The sequence below is a fragment of the Equus przewalskii genome, chromosome 6 (assembly GCF_037783145.1).
Source record: "Equus przewalskii isolate Varuska chromosome 6, EquPr2, whole genome shotgun sequence".
Taxonomy (NCBI): domain Eukaryota; kingdom Metazoa; phylum Chordata; class Mammalia; order Perissodactyla; family Equidae; genus Equus; species Equus przewalskii.
The window spans coordinates 90,296,248-90,314,478 of NC_091836.1; the positions used below are offsets into that span (position 1 = coordinate 90,296,248).

The following is an 18,231-nucleotide window of genomic DNA, read 5'->3' on the forward strand; positions in this document are numbered from 1 at the left end:
CCCTCAGAAAACTGAGATTTTCTAGAATAAACTCCCCCAGTAACACAACTAGTGAATGTTAGCGCTCACACTCACACCAGATCTTTGTGGCTCGAATCCCAGGGCCACTATATTCTTTCCATTTGTTAACTTTGCTTCAGAACTTGCCTGAGTGAAAAAAAACCAGACAGAGTCCCCTCTTTGGTACAATGTAGACACTCCTTAAAGACTCGACTGTAATTTTATAGCAATAAGGTAAGAATGTTTGCCTTACAATTAAATAAACATTTGCATAATTTAAACTCTTGCCTCTTCTAAAGATGCTATGTAAGACGTTAGTCTTTATTCAGTTTGCTCATTGTCACGATCACTTGCCGTCACCACATAACTGTCATCCTCCTCGATATTTTGAGGTGTAACACTTACTGAGTAATTACTGTGTCCTAGGCAGTGTACTAGGTTATGCACTCTACAGATTTATCTCATTCACTGCTTACTAGTCATCAAACATTGATTTTTTTTTATGGGCCAGGCATGATATACCCAATGTTAAAAAAACCATTAACATGTGAGACAATATTAAAGGTGTGTTTTGAAGCAATATTATTGCTTTATGCAAAATAATATTTCCAAGAAAACTGGGGAGTAAAACATTATCTTTCTGTTAGCATTTTCCTAAGAAATGATGCTGAGGAAGAGGTTTATTTGTCTTAAATTTTATGGGCTGATTCTGTTAAGGATATAAAATGGAGAATTGTGCAGTTACTTTTCAGTTTACCAAATTGATTTTCTTGTGCGTCCACGGTGGATTTGACATTCGGGTTTTGCATGCAGAAGCTGTTTTACATTGGTGGCTCTACTGAGGAAGGGAAGAAATACATGATTGCAATGCATCCTACATGTCACATTGTCTCTCTTATATTACCCACACTGTTGTTTTTCTTCCGAATGAATTTAATTTCCATAAGATTTGTCTATTTACTTCGAATGCTTATATAGTCCTCAAAATATGTACAGTAAGTTGGTTAAGGAAGCGCAATAATTGGGCCAAGTATTTTTATAGTTGGTTGTTGACTGCACATTGACACAGTTTGGTCAGTTCACTGATAATTTTCATATTTTGACACTATTTCCGTCAATAAATGCATAGGACTGATTCCAAGTCTTCTGGAGCTTTCACCACTTGCTTCACACGGCTTTTGCTGAGATGAGGGTATTAGCAGGGCCTTAAAAATGTTCCCCTCCACAGCTGTTTTGTATTCTTTTTTCCCCACTCAAAACTCCTGTTTGTTATTTTGTACCGTGGACAAAATTTTTTAAAAAGTCTCAGTCCAAAGAAATTGATTTTCTAGACAGGAAGGTTGATTTTCATTTGTTTGCTTCTGTTTTGTGCTGTTTGTTATTGTTCTTTGTTTGAAATTATGTGATATTACAGTCCACACGTTATTTTGCATGAAGTTGATTTTATGTGTCAAAAATTGTGAAGTTTGGGTCAGTCTAGCCAGAGTCAACTAGTGGTGCATTTGAAACTGGAGGTGGTAAATATCTTTATTTTAAGCTCCTTTAATTAGAAGTAATTTTAGGCTTCCCCAGTTAGAGTTTTGTGGCCATTCACTAAGGGTCAGCTGAAACTAAAATTTATGTTACCAAGAATGGAATTGTTCTGTTATTTGGATTTCCCATAATCAATTCTATTTTAATGAGCATTGCTGATGGGATTAAAACTTATTTTAAAAGTTTTGAATGTGACATTTTATAACAAGCTAGTAAATTTGTGCCTGTTTAAAGGCAAGTGAAATCATATACTTTTACAATCCAAGTAAATGTATTTTTCCATTCAGCACACCCAACCGATTCCATTCTTGTATTAGTGAACCAAATATTGCCACTACCATAAGCTGTGGAGAGAAGGAATTGATGTTTATGTTAAGGGAATAGAATAATGCTGGGAATTTGAATTATTATGAAACTCTCTGTTTAATAATTAAAGCAATATTGCTATTTTCCTTCAAATTTATCAATAAGCTAGTATTTTCTCTTATCAGGCTATTTTGTCCATGTAAAGACCATTCTCAATGCAATATTTTTTTCCAATATTTGTTGTCTTTATTAAGTGCTGTATATAATAACATTTAAAAAATTCTCTTGTTTAAAAAAGAGAGCAGTATAAGCAGGCCGTACTCCTCTGGTAGGCTCAACCAATGCGAGTATGGGAAAGCAATTGGTAAAGCAGATTTATTAAGTAATCAGATTTTATTAGAATAGAAATATCAATGCAAAGAACAGTCTTCTAATTTGCTCATTTTATGAGCAAAATTGGCCAAGGCTTTACGTTGGTACACATTTACAAAATCCAGTCAGTTGAAAGTGTTTCTTTCTAAAGTATCATTTAACTAGATTTGATTAGAAGAGGACATCAAGTTTCAGTGTCACTTGTCATCATTGTTTGGAGGGTAACGAAGGACTGTGGTGTGTAATATTTATCCTTATTCATTGCATTATTTCTGCTAAAATCACTGGTGAAGGTAGACTCAGGATTTTGAAAAGGCCAGTCTTTGCTCCATAGTCTCTGTGCACTGTGTGTTTTAAATATCTGTGAACTATTTATCTCATAATGACAGCTATGTATGTTTCTAGTGTTGACTTACTGATATTAACTAATTAAAGAAAATGTTTTCAGGGTGCGATTCCCTGAGACTCATGGCTTTTGGTAGGGAGGTTGGGCAAAGAGTTTGGAAAGCTGCTTTCAGATTTTAGTAGAGCCGAGTGTACTGTGGGATAGGATGGTTTCTGTGAATGTCAGAACGAGGACTAGTTCATTTACTGGGAGCATGAGGGACGAGGGGTCCTTGGCAAGCCTGTTCGCCACTAAGCTGCTTTACAATCCCTTCCATTGTAAAGGTGTCCACTCCTGTCTTGTCTTTCAGTCCTCCACAAGCAACCCAGAGAAGTGTGTCTCTGTTTGCTAGAGCTTGGCCGGATTGCAGCCAGGTAGGTCAAACTACTGCCACTATGTCAAGATGTTGAGCATCAAAGCATCTGAGCAACTGAGAATCTGGCTGGCTTTTCATGAGGATGTTGAACCTGGGTGTTGAGAAGCTGCTCCTTCACATATGATCAGTATGAACATCTCAAGAGCAGTCGTTCAAGCTAAAAGCATGCCACCAATATTCTTAACATCATGGTCCTGTTGTCGAAGTCGCTGTGTCTAAGCATATGCTCAGTGTCCTTTAATTGAATACATCCTCCCTCCAACCCTTTCTTGGCGGGTAGGGAAGGACCTAGTACATGAAGTTGTGGCTCACAATTACTGTTTCCTTAGTGGAAAGTCTATTCCCATCACTGTCTCTCTTTCCAAATTCCTTCACTCTCTCTCTCCTTTTTACTTTTCAATAATTCTCACCCTCCTCTTTTTTCCCTTTTTCCTCATTTTTTTTTTTCCCATTCAACATCACATCCCTCAGCTCTTTTAGTTTCTACTTCTGAGCGGGGAGGATAGGTTTTAAATTATTCTGTATATTTTGATAAAGAAAGATGTAGAATATTATCCTTCAAATGTAGAAATATCTTTGAAATCTTTTTTCTTCTAGAAAAAAGCCCAGAAAGTAATTGTAGAAATCGTAATCATAACGAAAGAAGCAGAGGGAGGGACTTTATTAGTTCAGCCAACTTGCCTTGGTTTCATGTCTTCTCCTTTGTCATCTTGAAAACCATCAAACAGGGCTTCTGACAGTTCTTTGAAGCCCAAAGAATTAGAAATGAAGATATAAGTGTTTGAAGAAGTCTTGATGCAAAAAAAAGGAAATTCCTAATTAATTAGAAGATGTTTTCTCATCCAGATCTGGGTATACTTTTAGGATTGAGATCAGATGAACTGATAAGATAAAGAGAGAGTTAGCTCTAGGCATAAATTCTCAAACAGAAATTTGTAAAGAAAATCAAGGAAAAGAAAATACAAGATATGCACACCAGCAAGCTACAGCACTGGGTAGAAAGCTTTTTTTAATCCAATGGAAAATTAACCTGTAATCAGAAGTAACCCCAAGTTCTTTAAAACACCGTAGTTGACGTAAATCTTAACAAATTGTGTATCAGGTAAGAATTTTACTTTACCACAATAATTGGGTGCAAGAAAGATTGCTTTAATTAAAAAAAAATTCAAATTAAATATGGCTGAGGATCGACTCAACAAGGAGTGGAAAAATCAACTTGAGACATTTGGAGGTTGCCCTTCTCTCTCGCACCATGCCGGCTGCTGTGTGAAGGCCTCGTGAGAGGGTCCCCAGTCTTTAACCCACTCGGGTCTCTACTGCGCAGGCATAATTCAAGCTCACAGTGTCTGCCTGTTTCTTAGGACTCCCTTCCCCTTCAGTGCTGTCACTTTCTTGGGTTCTGTGAGGGAGTAAGACAGAGGGACCTGTTGCTTCTAGGACTCTCCTAATCCTCTCCTCCACTAGTTTGGGGCTTCTGGCCCCAAACTCACAGGGTTGAGTCTCACAGCGTTGAGTCAAAGGGACACCAAAGACTCAGCAGATATCCCCTAGGAAAGCAAAGTTAAAAATATAAGGAGGAGGAAAACACACAAAGTAAAATCCCAATTAATGAGCTGTTGCCACTGAAATGCTAGAGTAAAGGAAACATGATGGTCTGGAGTCTCTACTTAATAGAAGATTAGGCAGAATACTTTTTGATTAGTGTTTATTTTAACTATACAGTTAGAATATTCTTAAAATGCCAGATTCCATTGTGTTGCTTTAATAATCTAAGTATACGAATCAAGTAAGTATCATGATTCTGAAAATTGTGAGAGAGAGGTAAAGAGAAAGACTTTCACTATCTACAGAATTAGCTGGGAGTTGTCATTTTCCTCTTGTTTAGTTTGTACTATTTGCCTCTTTTCTGGATTTATTTTATTTTTTGTAATTAGACTTTTGATGACCTGAACACTCTGATTAGAAATCCTGCTGAGCTAAATGTTTTAACTATGGCCAAGTCATCAAAGGAGAGGGCTTGCTACCCAGTAACAAAATCCCTTTCGAGTCACCTTTCCTCCAGCTCTGAGGCTGACATGTGTCCCTCACCAAAGTCTAGAAAACAAATTAAAATCTCAGTTAATGAAAGGGAATCATTATGGCCTGGCCCATTTCCAGTTGAAGCATCATATGAAGAGTTTTGCGTTTTTGTTTTTTTTCCAAAATATTTTAAAATCAAGATTCTGTGTTACTCTATTTATTTTTTAAAACCACTTTATTGAGGTATGATTGCCATACAAAAAGCTGGATGTATTTGGCATGTACAACTTGATGAGTTTGGAAATAAGTATACATCTGTGAAACCGTCATCACAATCTATGCCATAAACATATCCATCACCTCCAAAAGCTTCCTTTTGCCCTCTTTATTATTATTATTTATGATAAGAATGGATTGCTCCATTTTTTTTTTTTTGAGGAAGATTAGCCCTGAGCTAACTGCTGCCAATCCTCCTCTTTTTTGCTGAGGAAGACTAGCCCTGAGCAAACATCCATGCCCATTTTCCTTGACTTTATATGTGGGACACCTACCACAGCATGGCTTGCCAAGCGGTGCCATGTTGGCACCCAGGATCCAATCTGGTGTACCCTGGGCTGCAGAAGTGGAACATGTGAACTTAACTGCTGCACCACCGGGCAGGCCCCAGGTTGCTCCATTTTTGACCACAGTTATGACCATCCAAGCTGATGAAAGCAGTGATCATTCACACTGCCAAAAATATTACTAATTTCATAAAGGAGTTATCTAAGGATTAAGATAAGCTTTACATTGCAATACTCAGTTGTAAATTTTGCTTTTTATTTTCTTTACCTACTCAAGTGGTGTAAAGTATTGCACACTTACACTGAAAAAGAGAAAATATGCTAAGAGATTATTCAAGGTGCTACTTTTGTTGTTGTGTGTGGCATAAGGTTAAACAGTTGAATACCAGTTGGATAGACTGAACATTTAAGTATAAATGTCCATTGAAGTTTCTCCTGGTTTTTGAAGATTTTTTATTTTAATGGAAGTTAATTGTGCTTTACAAACAGCAACCCCATAAACCCAAGTCTCACTACCTTAGCCCTATGTTGAAGCATATTCGTTAGAGGAAAAAAGGGAAATTCATTCCCTGATCTAATTTTACTCTTAATCTTTTTTTTTAGATATATTAGACTTATATCCAGATCCTTACCTGTGCTTCTTCCTCCCCCAACTCCTCCATGGAGGGTTACATAAATTATTGAGTTAAGACAGCTTTATCCAAAACTGGAAGTGATTTTGGGAGAGCTCTGGAGGATCACAACGTTAATTTGCACACACAACAGATGAGTTTTGACCATAACAAAGTCCCCAATACAATCTTGGGAGTTTTGTGGGGTTTTTTAATGTCCCTGATAGATGATACATTTTTATATTTGATTCTAAACATTTACTTCTCAAAATGACATAAATGTCATCCTAAAAGCATCAACATCACTCTGGAAACGACTCACCAAATGTCTCTGATTCTCTGCCATGTTCTGCTGCCTGGAAACACTTGGAGCAGCTCCTCTGAGAGCTCTGGGCTTCTCTGAGTTCTGAGACGGGAGAATGAGACCACTTATTTTTGTTCTCGAGGGTAAAACTCCCTTTTACTTTCAACCAAATAGAGCTATCACCACTGGGGAGTGAAGTCCCTCCGTTAATATTTCAGGAGCCGTTTCTGAAGGTAAAATGTGCCTGTTTGCCTCCGGAGAAGTAAAATACTCAGTAGAAGCAGGCCAATAAAACCTCAAAGATCCTTTTAATGACAGAGCTTTGATATTATTGCTGGAAAAAAAGTTACTATGAAGTCAACCTTTTTGCAGTCTGCAGAATGAAGATTAGCTTTATGATAAAAGCGAAAAATTTTTTGATATTTTGGTTTGGGGCCATAATCAATAATCAACATCATATGGAGCTTTTTTGTATTTTTATTTTTGAGTTCTTCCTTGATTTTGAGCAAAATTTATGACCATTCAAAAGAAATATACCTCGTGAATATTTTTGTTAGTCTCTTTTTTCAATCGATGACCTAATGAAATGTTACTTAAAAGAAAAATATTTTTATATGAGGCTTATTAATTAACTCATCCTATTTAAAGCACTTGACTCTGACTGCTAAGAATATCATGTGGGCGAAATTTCTTTCCAAATATGAATCTGTCTTTAAATGACTTTAAAACAGAATAAAATGGGTTAAAAACTATCATTTTGCAAGAATCTATAAACTATCTGTTACAGACTTTAAAAAGGGAGAGTTTCTAAAATCTGTGCCTCTAACTCTAGTAAGATAGGCCCCAGATGTCTTTGGTTTGAAAACTATAATCCACTAAATAGTCTGAGTAAATTTTATAGGTCAGGGCTCAGTTTGGGGGCTCAATTATTTCGTCTAGACTGATTTCAAAAGTGGTGTCACGTGTCAGAAAAATGAAAAGTCCATTCCTAGAATCTCATAGTAAAGTCATTAACCATAAGATCCTTTCCCTAGCACTTTGATTTTTGTTTTTTTTTCTTTTAATGAGACAAGAATAAAAAATCCCTTCCTTTTCAGTGTCCACCCCCCTTTCCCATCACTTGGGTACACAGATGTGAGGGTTTGGTTGGAGTGGATTCCCTTCTTGCTATCTTTCATTTGACCCTTGTTCAGTTTGAAAGCAACAGTTTCCTCTTCTCCCCCAAAGCTCTAAAATCTTGTAGTAGTTGGAAAGGAGTAGAAAACAGTATAAAGTTGTGAAAACCTCATAGACAAAATAGGAATGTGAAGTGGTATAGAGTTAATCATGGAAACCAGAAAGAAGCAGCCTTCTGGAGAGCAGAAAAAAGACCGATCTGATGACTAAGTTGGCTTGCAGGTGCGGGCTCCCAACCTAGGGGAATTCCATGATTTACAGCCTGTTGACATCTCCAGACAGACAGGAAGCCAATGAATCGTATTTAAGTGTGCATTTTGGGACTGGCTGACTGTACCTTAGGCAGCTTGAAGCATTCAAAAGCCAATATAAGCAGAGATTTGGGGCTTAGTGTTGATTTTCTGTGTTCAGTGGCATAGCTAATTTTCAGCATTCCTGGATAAAAAAAATCTCCAAGGCAAGGTTTTCCATGGGTGATTTCTTTACCAACTTCATTTAATCTTCATTCAAATTTAATCTACTTTGTATCAGTCATGGAATGGAGACTGTTGTTACTCTAATAGCATATATCTTATTATTTCACTTTGTCAAAAAAAGAAAGAAAAAGGAGAAATTCTGCAACCCATTCCTGAAAGGTGGCAGGAATCCACCTACAATTACAAATGAAGTCATATTTTCCAACAGACCCAATTTATACTTTCAAATATGATATTTTCCCTTATGATTGACTTTTAATTGGCTGTGAATCCTAGTGTGTCAAATTCCTCTAGCTTCACTGCCCAGTTTACGTTATTCTCTTATGAACATTAAACATAACAAAGTTTTATACCTTGGTGGAACTAAGAATTCAAAGAAGTCTCGAGAGATTGAAAAGGGTTGCCTGCTCCAGTTCATCCAACAAGTTGGTAGCAAAGCTGAGTGCATGGCTTGTCCTGCTACACTCTAGCACCGAGATATTTCTGCTGTTCCAGAATTCTAGGAAAGTCGATTTAAAGAAGGCCTTTATAAAACTCCTTTGTAAAGAAAAAAAACGACAGTAATAATATAAACGATAGTAATAATATTACTCTATGTCTTAATTTTGAAGCTGTTACTTTATGTCATTTGGTGGTATAATATATTAAAAAAATTAAGACACTGGTAAAAGTATCTTAGAGCTGCAGTTTCGTGGTCGTGCAACCTTTGGTATGTCAATTGTCAACAGCAACCCCAGAGGTTGTCATGTCTCAGACACTGTACTGGGCATGTAACGGGTACAGTTTTAATTTCTCTTAACAATATTAAAATACAGGAATTAGAATTTCCATTTTACATTGAAATAGAACTGAGGCTCAGAAATAACACATGCCAAGATGCCCAAATCTGCCAGACACATGGAAGGTGTCCAGTGGCAGTTGCTTTTCACACAGTTCCTCCTCCCTCCCTCCACGGCTGCATCGGACCTCCAGGGCAGGCCATTTTCATCTCTACTTTCCTGATAGAAAACAGACTCCTAGAGGTTAAGCAATTTGCTAAATTTAAGGAGTAGGTTAATGGCCCAGTTAGCTCAAGTCTACCTCAGGGAAGGATGAACATAGATCTCCATGTGAGAGTTGTTGATACTTGTCAAGGGTAATAAGACCCTTGGTTGAGTTCAGTGTAATTAATGAGGACTAGAAAGTAAAAAAATATATTTTAGTTTGGCTAGGGTTTAAAGTCTTGTAGAAGAACATTTTTTTTTTTGGTAAACTATTTATATACATTTAATATTGATATGTTTTATTAAAGTAATATTTTAAAGATCCAAACAATGAAACCAAATTCAGATTTGGAAACTGAAATTGCTGTCATATGAGAATACAGGAGTAATTTTTTTTCATTCAAACAGTAGCTATTAAGTACCTACTGTGTGCCAGGACCGATGCTAGCTGCTGGGGATGCTGTGAATCAGACAGTGGTCTCTACTGTTATAGAATTTGGAGTCTAGCTCACGTTTCCACTAATGTCCCATTAACCAGCTAATATGTATAAAAGGTTAAAAATATGATAAATGGTGCCTAGGTCTTTTAGCTAATGGTTTGGGTAAATAAGATTACTCTGTTCACTAGAGGCAGCTCTCAAAACGGCATTTGTTCAGTTGAGTTGTGCCAGCTTAAACTGTTTTGTTTTCCAGCTCTCAAAGGGTGCCTGACATATAGCACCCATCCTTACTCTCTGAATTCAGAAAAAATTAGAAGATGTAATAAAAGTGTGGCTGATGGAACATCAAATATCATCTTTACTACTGATGAGGTCTAAGCTGACAGACATGCTTAGTGTGTTTAACTGAACTCCAAAATTAGGCCAATCAGCTACCTAATCACAAGCAAAGATGAGTCAGGGTGGGGTTCCTGTGGAGGCCTCCCTGTGGGCAGTTTCTTCCCTAGAAGGAGAAGGGTGAACCAAGTCAAGGATGCTCCATTTATTTTTAGATTTACCAATTTTATAAATTGTTTCATCTTGTTGGAGAAGAGTGAGTAATGAAAGAGAGAGGCCAGGAATTAAACTAATCAAGCATCCTCCACAAGAACACGACCTCCAGAGTGGGGCCATTGCTTCCCCTGTTGGTAGAAGCGTGTACTGAACACGTGTGGGGATGGCAGGTAAAATAACAAACGCTAAAACAGGACAATAATCTAAGCTTTTACACTGGATTTTTTTTTTTTTTAAAGATTTTATTTTTTCCTTTTTCTCCCCAAAGCCCCCCGGTACATAGTTGTGTATTCTTCGTTGTGGGTTCTTCTAGTTGTGGCATGTGGGACGCTGCCTCAGCGTGGTCTGATGAGCAGTGCCATGTCCGCGCCCAGGATTCGAACTAATGAAACACTGGGCCGCCTGCAGCGGAGTGCGCGAACTTAACCACTCGGCCACGGGGCCAGCCCCTGGATGATGTTTTAATATACTATTCACTCTAAGGTCCTAGATGTATTGTCAACATACTTATTCTCTCTATATAGATTATGTATTCATAGATTATCCATAACCTATATTTTAATTTTCAAGTGACTTTTTTTCTCCTTTCTAACACGTGACCACCTGATTAAAATGTCAGGGAAAAATAGCCATGGCCTTGAAATCAGAAAACCTGGATTTGTATCTTTGTCCTGTTCCTAAAGTTGTTCTGTACCTTCTCTGGATCTGTATTCTTAATTCTGTAAAAATGAAAGGGTATGCCTAGATGATCCCAAAGGTCCTTCCCAACTGTCAAATTCTGGAATTATTTTTGGTGTCCTTCTCCTAGGTCAATTGATATGTATCTAGGAAAGCAAACCAATTGTAAATTTAGCCTAAGAAAAATATGATTATGGGAGATAAGAATGCTGATAACGACAGCTCTTTCTTTGAACTTCTCTGGCATTTATAATTTACAGCACATAATTTTTAACCTAAATTATTTCTCCGTTTCCTCTCTGTTCATGTTCTTTCCGAGTAACACCATACACGCTCTCATCATGTTCTTCAGAGCATAGCCTATAATAGACTATGTAAGTCATACTAGAGTGTTCTGGGTCCCTAGGAAGTATACAATTAACAGTGAACTTTTTCTCTGTTAATTCATTTAAGGATGTTTATTTTAGAGGATTGCTGTTTTCAAATTTGGCTATAACTCTCTGATTTTATTTCCATCTTTAACAAGCTTGTGTTCAAAATAGGAGTTCAATTACCACTAATATCATTAAAGCTAGTAAATCTGAAAGCTGAAGATGAAATTTTACATATTCGTGTTATTCACTCATTAATATATTTCATGGAGTACTCTTTAGTATTTTATTATGTGTCTCTGCTTCTATGTGCATATATATCTCAACATGCATAGGTATATGTGTGTGTATCTCTATCATCTATCCATATCTAAATCAGCTATATCTATTTTCTCTGCTTAACAGAATGCCAATTTAAGAACTTACCAATTTAATGCCAGAAAAAGTTAATATTATTTTAAAAAGTCAGCAGTTTGGTCCTATGTGTTCGTGATGAAATGTAACACGTGGTCAGTGTATCCTCGTGAGTTTGGCATGTGCATTGATCTGGTGTCTTTTCCAAGGTATGGCGTGGAGCCCCCTGGTTTGATAAAGTTGGAAAAAGAGATTGAACAAGAAGAAACCCTTTCTGCCCCTTCTCCTTCACCTTCTCCGTCATCAAAGTCTGCTGGAAAAAAAAGTACAGGCAACTTACTGGATGATGCAGTAAGTACAACTGGGCTGACTTCCTCTCGGCACTTAGAATTTTCTGAATTTCAAAACTCATTCTGTACCATCTCTTACCAGTCTAACCTTTACCTATTTCAATTTCATTGAAATTCATTTTAAAATCCTATGCAAATGTTTGTAGCCCTACAATTCGTTTTGAGATTCAAAACTGAGCCAGTCATTTAAAATAAAGTGGCACTTAATTCTGCTGAGTAGTATCTAAAATTATAGGATAATAAATCAACTTCCTGAAAATTGTCTTTGGAAACACTTCAGCCTTGTAGTTTTTGGTTCAGGGTTCCTCATTGCACAGATAAGAAGCTGAGGCTTGAGATCTTGGGGCTTGTTAAAGAGGGGGAGCAAACTTACCGCAGGGGAGAGAGCTGCTCTCTGGTGCCGCCTGCAGTGGGCAGGGTTCGGCGCCATTTCAAGTGCTCTTGTTATCTGTAAGGCAGGCTTCTCTTGGAGGAAACTGAAACTTAGAAGTTGAATCACCTGCTGAGGGGAGGAGAGGCGCTTGGATTCCAACCCAGTTTTGTCTGTCTCTGAGGTCCCCAGCCCCCTACTTAGCAGACTCCTTCAGTCACAGTCTCGGGCAGCTTAGATTATTTCCTCATAATCACAGGAAACAGTTTCTAGATGTAAGAGCAAACAGGATGAATTCAAACTCTCTGGCTACCTCTGTTGTCTGTCAAGTCGTTCTTGGTTGTAAGTGGCGTGTTTGATTGTGTGTATGCATTCACTTCCCCGCACATGTATTTTGAGTGCAAATGTAAAAAATTGCTTATGTGTTTTATAGAAAATGGTAACCTCAGGAACACTAGACTGAAGTATAGCTCACATACACAGGGAGGTCCTTAGAAACCGGCACCAATCATCACACCAGCTCTGTGAGGCAGGCGGGACTGCAAAGGACAGCTGGCGCCTAGCTGAGGGGTCCTTCTCTCAGGCCTGAGCTGAAAAGAGCTTGGAAAACGGCCAGTCGACACTATAGGATGCAGAAAGAGAGATTCCCCCATCTTTTTGCTTTCCTCTATATGACAGTATAACCCATATTGCCGACTTAGATGAAAAGAAATATAACAGTTTCTCTGAAAGATTGAGAATTCCCATTTCTGCAAACTCCAGCTTAGCCTGTTGAAGTATCTTAGTCAATAACAGTTTAATTTTCTTTTGTTCAGTCTACTCAGGAATTAAAGAATAGGCAGGGCATTTTAATATAATGCCACTGAAAGGGATTTTACAATCAAGGACTGTTTGTAAGGATAGGTCACATGGCTTGCTTGTCATAGTATTTCATTTTTACTTTGAAAGGAAATTGAATAACACTGTATTAATAGATGTGGTGCATTATTTATATATTGGTGAGAACAATTTTTCTTCTCTCTTAATTATATTTTTTGATTCAGCTTGCTTGAAGATGTCCCTTTAGTCTTTCTCTTGTAACTGTGTTTCTCTGGGGCTGCTATACTTGATCTCAGTCCTTTTCCTCTCAGCTGTCACTTCCATTCACTTTCTGTAGTGCATTATAGTTAGCCTGCTGGCCAACATCACCCTTACCCTCCTAAGGAAGGAATTACTGAATCAAATGAATTTTTTTGGTCCTCAAAGTATGATACCACTTTCTGCTGTTTGACACTGTTGACCACTCTTTTCTTGAAATTCTTCTACATGAACACTGTTGCTACCAGAATGATCAACCTAAATGCAGCTCAGATTTGATTAAAAGTATATAGGGGTTCCCAGTAACATCCAGGTAAAGCCCAAACTCACGTAAGTGTCATGTAAACCCTCCATGTTCTGGCCCAGTATGTCATTCCCGACCTTTCTGCCTCTGGACTCGTTTTTGCGTTCAGATGTATCCATCATGTACATGCCTGTTAACACCAAATTCCTAAGGGCATTTTATACCCTGGGTTATTCCTCACTTGCTTTTCTCCCCATGCTTCTGCCTACTTATCTTTTAATCTACTCTTCAACACTTTTCCATCTTTTAAAATTCCGGTTGTATGGCCTCCTATATAAAGCTTTTCTTGGCATTTCTCATCCCAGGTAAAATCGACAAACTCATCCTTGTACCCCAAAGATTTTTTTATATATTTAATATGGTATTTACCTTATTGGACATAAATATCCATTCTTTTCTAGGTGCAGTCCTTGTTCTCAAAGACGAGGACCATATTTTATTAATCTATATCCAGCGCCACGCTTGTTGGATAAATGATCAACGTGGGTAATTAAAGTTCAAAAAAGCTTCTCCCTTTTTCTGTTTATCTGGAAAGGCCATGTGATCTGGAAATACCATGCGCTCTGCTGTAGCTTTGCAGAGGCAATGTTGCCACTTGAAGCCATTTACATGAACCTGGGAGAAGTAGCTATAGAATGGTTCCCTTTTCTTCACCAGCCTGTGTCATGTGTGGCCACCCCTCATCCTTGAGAAGGAGAGAAAATGACAGGGGGGAGAAGTGGGCAAAACAGCTATGAAAGGGATTTTGGAAATGTTTTACCAAGACTGCAGTTCAGGAGAAGTGGAATGAGACAGATACCCTCTTTAAAACAGCAGGACTGTGACTCTGTGGTTGTTTTCCCCTCTCCAAGTTCTGTTCTCTCAACTGGAAACAATGAAGGGGATTTCAGAAAAACTTCAGTCCCCTTTAAAGTTTACCAAACAAAGTGTGGGAACATAATCATCTGTTTAGAAAGGGGTTTTATTGAATGTAGGAAATGTGCAACGTGGATCTTTCTGTACTATTGCCCTGTGGAATCCTATGTTCTGAAAGTCTTTAAACCAGCATTTCTCAAAGGATGTTTAATCAACACTAGCATTACCAGATGCCCCACTGGGAAAAGAATTCCGTGGTTAGGCTCGTTTGAGAAATACAGCTTACGGTAGTCCCACCTAGAGTTTGGCAGTGCACTTTGGCATATCAAAGGCGCTAGTGAGTTCCATAATAAGATCTTGTGTAACCTGGAATTTTCCAAACTTGTTTGCCGACAGAAGTCTCTGACAGTCTCCTTCATTCTCTGTTGGGGAAATTGCCATGAAATATTTGAATTCGGTTTAAGTGATAGTTTTTCACTGAAGTGTTTTAATTCAGGGACAGTGGAACAGAGAGAAAAATAATTTGAGCCTCACTACTGGTTTAAATCAGAGCTTCATCTGTCAAATACAAAAAGGAAATAGTTCCTATGGCAACCGCTTCACTGCATGTGAGGCGTAGATGGCCCTGGGAGTTGAAATTCATGGACTTCATCAGGTGCTTTAGGATAGGACATAACAGAGATTGCCTGCAAAGTTCCTGTGTTTAGTTACTAATATTGGCTATTTCTACTCTGGCAAAGTTATGATTTGCATCAAAAAAAAAAAAAAAACAGAAGAAAAGAAGGAAGAGAATAAAGAGGAGTAAAATAAGAAAACAAAAAAATAGAGTAAAGAATAAAGAAAAAGAAAACAGAAATTTAGTAAGAGAGGCAATCCTGGGTTAAGATATCACATTCCAGTGACCACTTTCAACAATAACTGCCAGTTTTGAAACTTGAAATATTTCCTCACATTTCCTTGTTTGCTACTTAGGGGAATTGTGGAAAATTGAACAAAAAAATAGGTGACCCTTTATGGGGAGAGTACATCCCGCCTTCCTTTTATCAAGATATCATAAAAGGAACACAGTGGAGTCCATTCAGATGAACGTATTCTCCAGCTGTCCTGATAGATGAGTCAGTGTGATAAAATGGCGGGTCGGGTTTGGTTCTCTTCTTTGCGTTCCCTCCTGTGGAGCTGGTTCCCACACAATGAGCTGAATACAACTAAGAAACTGTTTTTACTTTCTTCCTCTTCTCCATCAACTTCCTCAGTCTGGGGATGAGAGATAGTATAATTCTGAGTAATCAGGCTCCTCTTGAAATCCCATTTCAGCAGAAAACTGGCTGGGTTCCTGGCCCAAAACAGAACACCTGCCAGACTGACTTTTCCCAAGGTAACGCAAGAAGCACAGATGTCATCAGTCACTGTGGACTTAACAGTCTGTTTCCACTGCCCACAGTCTCGTCTCGTCTCGTGTCTTCCACTTCTCCCTCCACCTCTCAAACAACTACAAAAAAACCCTTGATTATAAAAAAAAGCAAGTCCATTTTCAAAGCTAGGTAGGCATTAGAGAAGGGCAGGCCACTTGAGAAAATGCTTCTTGTACTTTACTTCCTTTGCTACCAACAGTTTCTGTGTTTTGTCTGAGAACGCTTCAAGGTGGAAATGTTTTCCTACATACTTGTGACTGTCATTTCTGAGCAGAGGAACCACTTGAACACCAATTTACTCTTTGCTCAATTACCACGCGGCAGTGAAGCTGTGCCAAACATGGCTCTCCTAAAGTTCAGGCCATGTGCTTTCAGGACGCTGACTGTCTGACTTCCTTCGGGATGGCCAAAGCCCTTCTCCCTCTCTCCTTTCCTCCCATCTCTTCCTCCCTCCCTCCCTCCTTTCTTTCCTTCCTTCTTCTCTCATGGAAGCCCTTATTGTGGTGGTAAGGAAAACTGTACCACTTCTAGCAATGGTATAAATTAAACATAATTTATATATATATATATATATACACACACATTGATATATTTTTTAAACATTTTTTAAATACATATAGAAAGAGATATACATAGAGGAACATGGAAAATGGCACACATTTATTGGTCCTATGACTCCACCCCCGCCCCAAATGTGGTTCTGCCTTATGGAAGGAAAGACGTTACTGTTACCCAACCTTTGTTCTTGTTCTCTTATCATCATCTTGTTCAAGAACAGCCTTCACAAAATCCCTAGGGACAGAATTCTGTGAATACTGGAGGAATGGGTGGCTGTATCTATGAACCGAGTATCAAATGGTAGGGTAAATTCAGAACTCAAAGACATGGGCCTCATCCCTAATTTAATGACATTAGGCAGTTCCCTCATTTTTCCGTGAGAGTTGTCACTAAGATTCTTTGAATCCAGTCTTAATCTGTTGCTCTGATTTCTCTCTGCATCCTGTATAGGTCCATGTTCTTACTTATTCAATGTGCATTTATTAAACATATTATATGCCATTAAAGCATTGTGCTTTATTTTAAGGATTTAAAACTATTTTCATGAAATACTATCTTAACCCTTAAGTAACTCACAATCTAGCAAAGAGACATCAGGGTTAACCAATAACTGGGCCGGCCCAGTGGCACAGCGGTTCACACATTCCACTTCTCGGCGGCCCAGGGTTCGCCAGTTTGAATCCCGGGTGCAGACATGGCACCGCTTGGCAAACAGCCATGCTGTGGTAGGTGTCCCATGTATAAAGTGGAGGAAGATGGGCATGGGGATGTTAGCTCAGGGCCAGTCTTCCTCAGCAAAAAGAGGAGGATTGGCAGTAGTTAGCTCAGGGCTAATCTTCCTAAAAAAAAAAAAAAAAGGGTTAACCAATAACTGGGATATAATTTGCTATGATAAAAATAAATACCAAGAACTGTAGCTTCCTATGTTGGCAGAATTGGGGATCAAGGGACTGATGAAAATACGTATCCTGAAACTGGTGCTCTTTGCCCCCCAGCAATAGTATGGGTTCTTCTCTGGAGGTCTTCACTGAGGCATAATTGTATAGTTCTTAAGTTTTGTTTCAAGATTCTTCCACCCTTTCTTGCTTTCCCTCTAGTGTCTCATGCTTCCATACCTTCTGGAACCCCTCTTATTCAAGGGAAACCAAGCTGTGTAAGTCCTTTACACCAACATGCAAGTGAGTTCGTATGTTACTCTTCCCACAGATTTGCTCAGTAGATGCTGATTGAAGTCAGACATTGAATTATTTGAGGGAATGACTGAATTTTTTTGGTGATAAAACTCTAGGAACCATATCTTTGTGGAAGAAAGAATTTGAGTGAGAAGAGTCCCAGCCACTTCCTTCAGAATCTAAATTTGTTCTGTCCAGGTTCTCAAATGCAGGTTGCACATTGTTTAGATCTTTCTTCCATGGAGACTTTAACTCAAAACACAGGAAATTATTGTTTTGGATTGTCTGGTTGGTTGGTTGGTTAGTGGAAGAGAGGACAGTTATGAGACACAAGATGGCAGGTTCCCAATAGAGGAAAATATAAACATACACCTTATTCCTAAAGACCTAAAATCATGGGCTATACATTTTCTTCTAATAGTCAAAAGTATTTATAAGCATTGTTAGCACATCATTTAGATTATGTATTTGTTAAAGAGTAGGGAGATAGAGAAAATAGAGATAAAATCTGATATTCAGACATGGATTCTACAAAAAGCATGTAACTTGTAAGATATTGCCACAGAAGTAGGTTTTGGTAGGTGGAGAAATTACTGAGATGGAGTGAATTGCTGGGTGAGTCTGGGTGAATTAG

The 18,231-nt window shown here is 38.3% G+C and overlaps 1 protein-coding gene across 11 annotated transcripts in view; it reads left to right on the top strand.

The window, feature by feature from the left end:
- GAS2 (growth arrest specific 2) overlaps nucleotides 1-18,231 on the top strand; it is a 127,316-nt gene that overhangs the window by 56,995 nt on the left and 52,090 nt on the right. For all 11 annotated transcript variants that reach the window (XM_070624524.1, XM_008532124.2, XM_070624527.1 and 8 more), the window contains 2 exons: nucleotides 2,907-2,970; nucleotides 11,709-11,850. In XM_070624524.1, the coding sequence (XP_070480625.1) occupies nucleotides 2,907-2,970; nucleotides 11,709-11,850 (206 nt within the window). The remainder of the gene's footprint in view (nucleotides 1-2,906; nucleotides 2,971-11,708; nucleotides 11,851-18,231) is intronic.